Here is a 12,875-nt window from a genome sequence, read left to right as displayed (position 1 = left end):
TCCAATATGGCTCCAACTAAAGAAAGGGGACACGAAGGCCAACTTTATGGTATGGATGAATCTCAGGCATCCCCCTGGAGCACAAGGAGCTCCCTCACCTTTAGTGCATTGGTGCAGTGCATGGGAAAGGTTAAAGGCACCATTCATTGCTGACCCTTCCTCCTTAGTCAAAGACGACACTAAGAAAATGCAAAATAAGGCGCTCCCAGTGTGTCTCCTTTTCCTGCCAGTACCCTTCTATCAACATCCCCTATGACTCTAGAGACCAGAAAAGTAAAGGCAATAACAGTATGGTAGTTGAGGAAGAAAAATTCTTACAGACGTTCTGGGGCAGTATGGAAAAGAAAGGTCACAGGAACTGATTTACCACTTACCCAAATCCATAAAACAGCCCTGCCCTTCATCTCTGGTTCACTGTCATTTGGTTTTGTAGCTCAAGACCAGCAAACGTGTGTATAACTTCTGCGCCCAGGATGGACAAAGTGCCCAGCAATGGATGGACAAGATCCAGAGTTGTATCTCTGATGCCTGATGCCCATGGTCAACCCACGCAGAAGAAACAGAAGAACTCATGCTGCCAGATAGAAAAAGAAGCATGGTTCCTTGAGGAGCTGACAACAAGTTATCCCAGGGCCTGAGGTTCTCCTGCCCAGTCCCCTCTTGCAGGGGTTGCTATATCTACTTAACCTGAATAGGTGTTTCACACAGGTCTGGTCAACAGCCCCATGCACTCCCTGTATCTTGCACTAAATTTTTCTAACAGGGTCTTAGTGGTTAATGATCAGAAGATGTCTCCTGAGCCAACTGTGAACCTCACCCAGGCAAAATAGCTACCACCTACTTGGGTCCTTCTTCATGAAAGCTATAGATTCTTTTTTGTTCTCTGAGGTCATAATTTCCTTGGAGACCTGTTTAACAAGCAAAAATCAAAACCCTCCAAGATTGTCTCATATTCTACCTGGACTAGGTTTCCTATGAGAGACATCTACTTGTAATGCCTGACCTTTGAGATGCTCAGTTCTCTGGTGCTGCCAAAAGATGCTTCCATGGTCCGTGCTCTGCCAGTGGGGTTCACAACAAGAGACGTCATTGTTCAGTAGCAGGCAAAGAGGGAGCACACAACATTATTCTGATGGAAAAAGATTATCCAGGGAATGGTACAACAATGACCAGCCCAATGCAGGAAAACACTACTTCCAAAACATTGAATTCTCTAGACCAGAGGTGCTCTGAGGATCCAGGGCCTTGTGTTCTTATGTATCTTCTGCTTCCTGACAGTTTCTTTTTCAAAATAACATGCAAAAAAAGCTGAATGCACTAACTCACAAAACAAACACTTGCACTGAATTCCCAATGAAGTGAAGATGTTGGAAAGACAGAGGCCAGCTATTTAGGACCATACGCACCTGTGACAAGGGCTGTGTTGACCACAGTCACACTGTGGCATGACTGGATACCCAAACTACACTTCTACACATGAAAAGTAAGAACTGTCTTTAGATTTTCTTTACTTTGATAACTTGTGATTGTTTAGCTTAAGACCCAAGAAATGCTGTTTGCTCATGGTAAACAGAAACAGCATCTTCGCTACAACCACTGACACCAGCTGGCGTCATAGGTAGCTAGATCATTGCATTTGTTTTGAAATGTTAATATGTTAAATACTAAACCAATATTTCAAAAATGTGTATATATGATTTCTATATCCTTGTTTTTCAGATAGCCTGCTTATAATTTAATATAAATTAACTGATACATTCATAAGATTTCAATAATGAAATGGTTCCCTTTTAAAAAATAAAAATACTTTGTAGATTAAAAATAAATCAGAATTTCAAATTTAAAATTGTCTACACACTAGGAAATAGAACTGTGTTAATATATAAGAAATTCGGGGATAATTAAGAACAAAGGACTTTTCTATCATTTCCATTTTATAAATTGCCACCTGTGAAAATGGTTTTTGCACATTATTTGTATTTTTCTTTGTATATGAAATAATTTTTTGTACTTTGTAAAATATGGAGCCCATTGTACCTTCAGCTATTTGAGACTATACACAGTGCTTCTTTTGTAACTGGATTACTTTAACTTTCGTGAAGGCATTACATTGCCTCACATTCACTAACCACCTTGAATTAAATTTATTTCTTAAGAAAAAAGCATCCCTCATTTACTGTGAACTAAAGTTCATTCTGTAGTGCACAGCATTCAGGAGGGTAACACTCAGGATTCATACATGGGACTAAAGGTTCAAGAATAAAACAAAGCATGACCCACTTTGTTCTTTCATTCTCCTAATGTCATCACTGCCCTTTGCTCAAGAAGTAACTAGGGATACCGGACATGTTAGCATGAGCTTCTGGGTTCCAGACACACTTCTGCAGAGTTTAGGTAAGAGACTTGAGGCCAAGATTCTCATATGTGCTGCCACTCCTACCACTGTCTCTAATAAGCTGTTTGTTTGAAATTGCTTAAGTCCCTTACCTATTCTGGGTCCATTCCACCACCCAGAGTATATGGTAATTTGTGAAAATTTTAGGCATGAGACATTGAAGTCTGTTTGAGCAGCAGATTTTTCTGCTTCAGGGAACTGTTGCCCAGGCTCTGGAGTTCTGGAGTGCAGTGGCACAATCTCGGCTCACTGCAAGCTCCACCTCCCGGGTTCACACCATTCTCCTGCCTCAGCCTCCCAAGTAGCTGGGACTACAGGGGCCCACCACCACGCCCAGCTAATTTTTTGTATTTTTAGTAGAGATGGGGTTTCACCGTGTTTGCCAGGATGGTCTCAATCTCCTGACCTCGTGATCCACCCTCCTCGGCCTCCCAAACGGAATTGTTAAACAGTACAAATGATCAGTGATCTCAGTTCTAGACAGTACTTCCTTGGTTAATAAGCCCATGAGTTTACCTCATGTAGCCAACAGAGAATGCAAGTTTTCATCTAGGGCAGAGCCTTTAAGTCCTTTGACATCCAGAGTCCTCTGAGCCAAGCAAGAGGATCCCAAATAGCCACTGAGGCTCAAGGTGAGATAGATAGTGACATATTCCCTTGAGCTTTCGGTTCTCCTCAGTCTCAAGAGCATGCTGATGTAGCCAAGGGCCCTCAAGCCTTTCCTTGGTCCTAGGCCTCTCAACAGCTACCATTACACATTGCTGTGTCCCTGAGATTCAGTCAGGAGGGAAACAACTGGGATTAGGGGTTGAGTAGAAGCTGTGTTCACAGTGTCAGTATCTGGATGCCCTTCATTCCTCAGGTCTTAACTGTGAACGGGGAGAATACTGGGTTCTGTAAACAAAAATAAAATTCTAAGCCCCCCAGATGACTGAATGGACCCCCTCTCAGCCAAGGGGGTTCCAAAGAAACCTGAAAAACGAGTTCCAGCCATGATGCTCGGGCAAGGAGGTAGACATGCCTCATTATACCCTCTCCCTTTTGGAGTTTAGACACAACAGACCAGCATTACCATTAAAACAGATCTTAAGACTGACAAAATAGACTGTCACAATAAAATACCAAATTCCAACCTGACTCTAGTATAGCATCACATTAACAGATAGCAAGCCCTGAAGGAAATCAAAGCTTTTTTAATCCCAAAATACATTCCTTTTACATATTTTGAAATGGCCCTGCAAAGCTGTATCTTGTGCGGGGGGAGGGGATTTACATTCTGTAGAGGATCCCTTTCCCTTCCCCGGTGTTTTTCTGATCCTGAAGAGATTAGCTAAGAGTCTAGTACCTTTTATTAAAGGTCTGAATAGGAAATATTTGCTATCTGTTGCCTCTAAGGGCAGCCACCTATGAGACTTCATCTACATAAGAACCTAGGTCTCTACAACCCCTTATCTTAACCCAGACTCTCCTTTCAATTAATTTCAGCCTTTTAGATAATAACTCTTTCAACCAATTGCCGATCAGAAAATCTTTGAATCCACCTGTGACCTATAAGCTTCTGCCTTTCCAGGCCAAACCAATGTATACTTCACATGTATCGGTTGATGTCTTATGTCTCCCTAAAACATATAAAAACAAGAGCCTTTAACCCAACTACCTTGGGCTTGTATTCTCAGGACCTCCTGAGGCTGTGTCCTGGGTCATGATCCTTAACCTTGGAAAAATAAATCTCTAAATTGATTGAGACCTGTCTCATATACTTTTTTGCTTTACAGTTCCAAGGGAGAAAGACCAGGGCTTGGCAACCTGCAGAAGCCTTAACAGGGCCCTTCCTTCTGTGGTCCCAGTGACAAAACCCTTCTAATAATGGGCTCTTGAAAGATGCAAACTCAAAGGAGCACACAGCATAAGTCACTTCCCAACCCCTTTGACCCAAATCCTTTATTCCCACCTCCCAAACCCCTTCACTCTATTGTCTCCACTCCAGAGCTAGAGCTTAAACTGCTAATAACATGGCACATTTGCTTCTCAAGGGAAACTGACATTTATAGGTATTTAATCAGGGATTCTTGTAAGAGTTACTAAGTAGCCCTATCATCCCATAAAGAATTTCTGAAAGATCCCAAGCTGATAACAGAGAAGTGCCCTCAGCAATGCCAGCCAAAGCTATGAATTAAGCAGTGAATAAAGCAGTGTTGACGAAGAGATAGGGTTTACAGCAGCACCATCAAACATATATAATGCAAGCCCCATAGATATCTTCAAGTTAAAGACATTAATTTTAATATATTTGTTTTTACCATATATTTACTCCAATATATCAAAAATATTTTAATGAGTAAACAATACCAAAAAAAATTAATGAAATATATTCCTTGTTCATACTAAATCCTCAAAATCTAGTGTGTATTTTATACTTACAGCACATCTGAGTTTGGACTAATTTTTTTTTCAGAGGCCATTTCTGATAAAACAAATGCATGTCATGTTTCTATACCAGTTCTCCAACATCGACTGGACATCCAACAATTCAGTTCAAGTCTGACGCTAACTCCCGGATTTAGCATAGACTCCACAAGTTCAGGTCTGTCCTCAAGACTGCCCCCACTCCAAACACTAGTTGCAAGTTCCAAGGGCCACCAGAACTTCTAACCAACCAGCTATAAATATGAAGTTTTCCACAATCCCCCCTCCTCAGGTTCAGTAATTTGCTAGAACAAATCATATAACTCAGGAAAACACTTTACTTACATTTACCAGCTTATTTCTAAGGGATACACCTCAGGATCAGCCAAAGGGAAGAGATGCATGGTATGGAGGGAGGCAACACACCACCTGCCCAGCATCTGATGTGTTCACCAACCCAGAGGCACTCCTTATCTCATTATTCAAGAGTTTTTACAACCCAGTCTCCAGTTACCCTCCCTCCCCCGAGGTTGGGGGTGGCTGAAAGTTCCCACCCTCTATTCACTTGTTTGGTCTTTCAGATGACCAGCCCACATCCTTAACCTAGCTAGGGACCCCACCCTGAATCACCTTGTTAGCATAAACTCAGGTGTTGCGAAGGGCAGTTATGAATAACAAAAGATACTACTAAAGGGTGGGGTGTGTTAGGAATAACAAACTATCACTTAGGAAATTTCTAGGGTTTTAGACACTGTGCGCCAGGAACCCAGAACAAAGAACAAATATATTTTGTACTCTACCACAACTAGCCTTATTTCCACTGCTACCACACTAAACAATGCATATTTACAGCAAATAGCCTGCTCACAGCAGAGCCTGCGGGGGTAGGGAAGAGCTGGGTGGCAAGAGACCTGGCTTCTAGTGCTGGCTCTCTTCTAATGTAATCTATGACCTTGAGCCAGTCCCTTTGCTGGGCTTTGACTTATAAAAATGCAGGACGCAGATGATCTGTTACTTTGTGATTCCAAATATTTACCTTGGCAAGGACTCAGTTTCCAAACTGAGATTTAAAGGATTTGCTGAAAAATCCAAATCATCTAAATCAGTGCATCTCAAATTGTAACGCATACATGAATCATCTTGTTAAAATGAGATTCTGATTCAGTAGGTTTGGGGTGGGGCTTGACATTCTGCATTTCTAATGAGGCCAGTGCTGCTGGTCCACGGACCACAGCATTGGTCCTTGGTAACAGAATTGTTCTTGGAGTAACAGAAATGTGTCTCAGTCCTCTGAGAAGCAGATGCCTGATAGGCAGGAACTCTGGGGAGGCTGGAAGAGCCAAGAGACGATGATGCTGGTGTAATCCTTGTGAAAAAGAAAGGGAAGCAAAGATGAGTGGAGGAGACTTGGAGTGCAGTGCAGTTCTAAGGAAGTTCAGCAAGGCAGATAAGAAGTCCTTGAGCCATCAGGGGAATCCCACATATTCCAAGAATGGGCCTTCCTAGGATCCCCACCATGCTCAATCATTGGCTAGGAGCAGTCCATGGGAAGCATGGTTTTGGTGGAAACACAGTAATAGATTTCAGAATATACCAGCTGAGGCCCATAGTCAATGACAGTCCCTGCAGTCAGAGATCTGAGAGAAATCTTTTCATGGTTGTCAATGTTAAAGTTGTCAGAATCAAAATGGAGTCACTTATGTTTAAAAAAAAGCAAAACAAAACAAAACAAAAAAGCCTGATAAATTGAGCCAGGGAAAGCTATGAAGAGAGAGTACTCATGCATAAATGCCTGATAACAAAAACTATCAAAAAAAAAACCTGCAAAAATTGCAACCTTGCACAAAGGCCACTGCAACCTTACACAAAAATTACTCCTTTGAAGGCATCTGTCTAGCAACTGCCTGTCCAGCCTTGGATTAGTGTCACCCTTGTTACTGATCCTTGTAGCCAGGATAATTATCTCAAAACAATTATGTAATGATCCTCATTTTTCCTTTAAAAAACCTTTGTGTTCCTTTACCTCCCTGAATACACACATAGTTTACTATGGTGTTATATAGGTATTCCCATTGCAATGCCCTTGATATAGTTTGGATGTGTGTCCTCACCCAAATCGCACGTTGAAATGTAATCCCCAATTGGAGGTGGGGCCTGGTGGGAGCTGATTGGATCATGGGAGTGGATTTCTCAAGAATGGTTTAGTACCATCAACTTGGTACTATTCTCATGACAGTGAGTAAGTTCTCCTGAGGTTTAAAAGTGTGTGGCATCTTCCCCCTTACTCTCTTGCTCCTGCTTTGGCCATGTGACATGAAAGTTCCCGCTTGGCCTTCTACCATGATTGTAAGATTCCAGAGGCCTTCCCAGAAGCAGATGCCACTATGCTTCCTCTACAGCCTTACAGCCTGCAAACCATGAACCAGTTCAACCTCTTACAGTTTTTTTTTTTTTTTTTTTTGAGACAGGGTCTTGCTATGACACCCAGACTGTAGTGCAGTGGCGCAATGACAGCTCACTGCAACCTTGACCTCCTGGGCTCAAGCAATCCTCCCAGCTCAGCCTCCTGAGTAGCTGGGACTACAAGTGTGCTCCACCATGCCCAGCTAATTTTTTTATAGAGACAGGGTCTTACTATATTGCCCAAGATGGTCTTGAACTCATGGGCTCAAACAATCCTCCCACCTTGGCCTCCCAAAGTGCTAGGATTCCAGGCATGAGCCACCACACCTGACGTCAGGTATTTCTTTATAGCAATGCAAGAACAGACTAATACAGCCCTATTAAATAAATATTATTTTCTTTTAGAGACCCTCTCTGTTATGTAGGGTGACATAAATGGTGTCCAGAAGCAGGACCTGAAAAAGAGTATCAGAAGGAATTCGTGACTCTTGGAACTAGTGTGCAATACTCGCCTGAGCCCTTTGAGCACTCTGTTTCTATGGCTCACATTTTCTGCCCTGGTGCATTTTCTCTCAGGCCAAGCCTCCCCCTTTTTGGTAGAAGCTCTTGACTTTGAACAGGAGTTGTTGTCTAAGGTAATACCCGAGGTTCATTGCCTCATGCCAAGAAAATTAAGGACACACACACACACAAGGAGTGAGTTTAAGAGCAGAGGTTTACTAGGCAAAAGAAAGAGAAAGAACAGCTAGCTCTGTCCTTCAAGAGAGATGGGCTCCCAAATGGGACTTCCGGCCCACAGTGGAGTGCACAGATTTTATAGACAGGCTTGAGGAGGTGATTGATTACATAGGGCCCAAAGATTGGTTGGACCAGGTGTGACATTACATAGTGCCCAGGGAATCTGGCCGCACCACCCTAATCTTATTATGCAAATGAGGTCTTTGCTTGGCTGGTGCCATCTTGTCTGCTTCTTATGGTATGCGTGGCTAGCAAAGAGAAGGGAAGATGGAGCTGTCATGTTGGATATGCCTAGCCCCAGGTAGCCTTTTCCTATTGGCACAGCTGCTGGCATTCACCCATGCAAACTTCTAGCTTCCTTGTTTATGTCTGCAGCTCAATTTTACAGGCTGCTCTTTGTTAGAAAAGAAAATTATTTGGGAGCTACTTTTCATTAAAAGGAAAACCTTACTAAGGACTTCCTTACCCTATCTGCCTAATTTCTTAACTCCTCCTATATCAACTTTATTCAGGATTTGGTTTAGTTATAAAGCCACCTTTAATAAAGGACTGTACGTTCTCCTGGAATGATAAAAGTTTTTTTATCTTTTTTGGTTTAAAGACAAGTGTCTTTCTGGATTGAGTACTCTGGTTTCTCCAGAATCCACGTTCTTTCTGCAAGACATGACTTCTCTGGTAAATTCACTTTTGTTTCTTTCTTCGTTGTGATGGTTAATACTGAGTGTCAACTTGATTGGATTGAAGGATGCAAAGTATTGATCCTGGGTGTGTCTGTGAGGGTGTTGCCAAAGGAGATTAACATTTGAGTCAGTGGGCTGGGGAAGGCAGACCCACCCTTAATCTGGGTGGGCACCATCTAATTAGCTGCCAGTGCGGCTAGAATATAAAGCAAGCAGAAAAACGTGACAAGAGAGACTGGCCTAGTCTCCCAGCCTACATCTTTCTCCCGTGCTGGATGCTTCCTGCCTTTGAACATCAGACTCCAAGTTCTTCAGCTTTGGGACTCAGACTGGCTCTCCTTGCTCCTCAGCTTGCAGACAGCCTATTGTGGGACCTTGTGATCATGTGAGTTAATACTTACTAAACTGCCCTTTATATATATCTATCCTATTAGTTCTGTCCCTCTAGAGAACCCTGACTAATAAATACATGCATAATTTAATTTTTTCTACATTCCTGGGTTAAAATTTTTGTGAACATTCTTATCTTGGTTTCATTTTGGTTTGGTTACATGAATCTGTAAATGATTTGGCTCCTTTCCCTTGCTTGTTTCTAAATATCTTCTGAGAGCAAAAATAAATATTCTAAATGGCAGGTGCAGGATGGCTATTTAAAAGCCACTAGGACAGTTGTCACTATCTAAAACATGGGTCCAAACTCTTGACATTCTCTGACAAGATTTATAGGATTTTCTTTGCTCTCAAGAGATTAATAAGAAATGAAATGAGATTCTCAAATATTAAGGCATGCCAAGGTTTTCTGAGACTCCAGCCAGCTACATATTATGGTCTATTCTCATGAATATATTTAAACTAATGGGCCAGGTGCAGTGGCTCACGCCTGTAATCACAGCAATTTGGGAGGCCAAAGCAGATGGATCACTTGAGCCCAGGGGTTCAAGAACAGCCTGGGCAACATGGCAATGCCCCATCTCTACAAAAAATATAAAAATTAGGCAAGCATGGTGGCATGCACCTGTTGTCCCAGCTTCTTGGGAGGCTGAGGCAGGAGGATCAATTGAGCCCAGGAGGTTGAGGTTGCAGTGAACCATGATCGCACCACTGTACTCCAGCCTGGGCAACAGAGCGAGACCCTGTCTCAAAAACAACAACAACAACAAAAACAACAACAAATACTAATGGACAAATCATATCAAGGAAAATTCAGGGCTAAAATGGTCTGATGTGGTGGCTCATGCCTGTAATGCCAGCACTTTGGGAGGCCAAGGCAGGTAGATCACTTGAGGCCAGGAGTTTGAAAAGAGGCTGGCCAATATGGTGAAACCCCATCTCTGCCAAAATTACACAAATTAGCCAGGTGTGGTGGTGTATGCCTGTAGTCCCAGCTACTTGGTAGGGTGAGGCACAAGAATCACATGAACCTAGGAGGTGGTGTTTGCAATGAGCTGAGTTCATGCCACCGTACTCCAGCCTGGGTGACAGAGCGAGACTGTCTCAAAAAAATAAAAATAAAAAAAAGAGTCATAATTTGAACTGTCTAAAATATACTACAACTATAGTGTTAACATCACAGTCTACCCCTTGTGCCACACAGATCTTTACTCTCCACCAGGTTCAGGGAGAAGTTCCTCCCCATTTCCCTTGGGCCTCTATTCCCAAGGGGAACTCAGAAGAAAGCAGGAGCTCTGTGGGACTAACTACGGCCCCTACCAATGAAGTTAATCTTGGAGCCATAACTGGCCTTCATTCTCTCCCTCGTCCACTATCTATTCCGAATTCCCCCCACCCTCAACAACCTCCTCAGATGTTGGTGGCTTACCTGGTGGTGTGAGCCAAACCTTCATTCTAGGGGTGAGAGGAGGAGGAGGGAAGGGGATAAATGCTAAATAATCAAACCCTTCTCAGGGTTGCTGCATATCCTTTCACAATTACAGTGGGGCTACCTGGAGGTGCACAGTGGATCACATGGGCTCCACACACATTCCTCCTGCCCTCATTATGCAGAAGCAGCCTTGCCCCTTCCTGTTGATCAGGGTCAGTTATCCCTGCCAGTATGATGACTCTTCTTCTTGTCTGCTGGTTTCTGAGCACGAAGAATCCCAAGTGCCCTGCAGCAGCCACAAACCACACATAGTTCAATAGGACCCTTGCTATCACAGTGTCCCCCAGTTAAGTGCTGTGCTGTATGGAATTCCATGCCTTTGGATCAGGCATTCTGTACATCCCTGGAAAGTGATGCTAACTAAGGCTCTGTGGTGAGGAAAGGCAAACCCATGCCCAGAATAAGTCTCTATCCCTGTAGAGATGAACCATTGGCCCTTCCAGAATTGAAAGGGCCTGATGCAGTTGACTTGCCCCAAGTGATGAGTTGGTCTCAAGGAATAGTGCCATTTCAGGGGCTCAGCATTGGCCTCTCTTGCTGACACACTGGACATCTGAAGGCCCCTAGACTCTTCTGCCATATCACATCACAGTGATCTCCAAAAGGCCTCTTAAAGAGGGGCCATGATGATGCTTTGGGCTCCAAGTGTTAATGTCAACTCAAACTCTGCATCTGCTACTCCTCAAAATGTCCTGTTATCCCCATTTCTCTAGTGAATGATTACCTAAATGGCCATAGGTCCCTTTGGGGGAAAAAAATGAATCATTGTGACATATACTTGCTGCAATTCTACAAGGTCCTTCCTCTTAGAGAGCTGGCCACCTCTTTAGTCAATGGTTCTCAAACCTAAGCTAATTTTCAGATATGGAACCATTCCTTTCTAAGGGAAGCACCTGTGAGGGACAATGGGCAGGGAGGCCAGAGAGGTTGGGAGGGCTATCAGACCATGATGGGGGTGGACCGCTGTGAAAGAGAGAGGGAAGGAAGGAACAAATATATTGAATAAATTATAAACATCTGGTGCATACTGGGCACTGAACGGCTCCCAAGGAATCTCTGGATGAATACAGTACAGCTCAGCCCCCAAAGAACTCACAACCTAAAGTAGACCCAGGCTATTTGCTGTAAGCAGAATAATCCCCCACTTCTCTGAAGACGTCCATGTTGTAATCCCTGGGACTTGTGAATATGTCATCTTACATGGCAAAGGGGAATTAAGGTTGCATATGAAATTAAGGTTGCTGACCAAGACATTATCCTGGATTGGTCCAATGTCATCACAAGGGTCCTTATAAGTGGAAGTGGGAGGCAGAAGCAAATGTCAGAGAAAGACCCGATAGGAAACTCAATAGGAGAAAGATTTAATGAGCCATTTCTGGCTTTGAAGATGGAAGGAGGACAGATGTGAGCCAAGAATGTGGCAACCTCTGGAAGCTAGTAAAAGGAAGAAAATGGATTCTCCCTCAGAGCTCCAGAAATGAACATAGCCCTGCCAACACCTTGATTTTAGCCCAGAAACACCCATTCTGGACTTCTGGCCTCCAGAATAGTAAGGATAAATCTGTATTGTTTTAAGCTGCTAAATTTGTAGTAATTTGTTACAATAGCAATAGGAAACTGATAGGGCTATATAATGAACCACAGTGATTCGTGCAATTGCATCGTATTCGTACAACAGCTGTATACTGGGGGCAGGAGCTCAGAACAAGCAAATTGGATGGGGGATGGCCTAGGGAGAATAAGATGAGGCAGAGGGGCAGAGGTGCAATGTGATATGCAGAGGCAGCTGCTGCAAGGCCAAGAGGGACACTCACACATGCAAACATATAATCCTGCGCGCACACGTGCAACACAAACAAGGGCATACATGTTCTCACATATACACACCCTAGTGATACTGGCACTTACGCATGCAGACTCTTTCTGACGTAGGCCCACCCACTGCCTGGATTCCACCTGTTTTTCGTGACCTCTCTTGTATTAGTCTATTCTCATGCTGCTAATAAAGACATACTCAAGACTGGGTAATTTATAAAGGAAAGAGGTTTAATTGACTCACAGTTCAGCATGGCTGGGGAGGCCTCAGGAAACTTATAATTATGGTGGAAGGGAAAGCAAACATGTCCTTCTTCACATGGTGGCAACAACAAGAAGTGCTGAGCAAAAGGGGGAAAAGCCCCTTGTAAAACCATCAGATCTCGTGAGAACTCAGGATCACAAGAACAGCATGAGGGTAACTGCCCCCATGATTAAATTACCTCCCACTGGGTCCCTCCCACGACATGTGGGCATTATAGGAACTACAATTCAAGATGAGATTTGGGTGGGGACACAGCCAAACCATATCATCTCTGTCATCTCTTAACAGCAT

The 12,875-nt window shown here is 43.3% G+C and overlaps 1 protein-coding gene and 1 long non-coding RNA gene across 7 annotated transcripts in view; one reads left to right on the top strand and one right to left on the bottom strand.

Annotated features, from left to right (window-relative positions):
* The window catches only part of SBF2 (SET binding factor 2), a 531,976-nt gene extending 529,814 nt beyond the window's left edge, over window positions 1-2,162 (top strand). For all 6 annotated transcript variants that reach the window (XM_063710649.1, XM_063710648.1, XM_063710650.1 and 3 more), the window contains one exon: window positions 434-2,162. In XM_063710649.1, coding sequence (XP_063566719.1) covers window positions 434-532 — 99 coding nt within the window. In that variant the 3' untranslated portion in view covers window positions 533-2,162. The remainder of the gene's footprint in view (window positions 1-433) is intronic.
* Window positions 1-12,875, bottom strand: part of LOC109028903 (uncharacterized) — a 49,741-nt gene that overhangs the window by 27,419 nt on the left and 9,447 nt on the right. The gene's annotated exons all lie outside the window — the stretch shown is intronic.

Source organism: Gorilla gorilla, chromosome 9, assembly GCF_029281585.2.
Source record: "Gorilla gorilla gorilla isolate KB3781 chromosome 9, NHGRI_mGorGor1-v2.1_pri, whole genome shotgun sequence".
NCBI lineage: Eukaryota > Metazoa > Chordata > Mammalia > Primates > Hominidae > Gorilla > Gorilla gorilla.
This window is presented reverse-complemented; position numbering and strand designations above follow the sequence as displayed.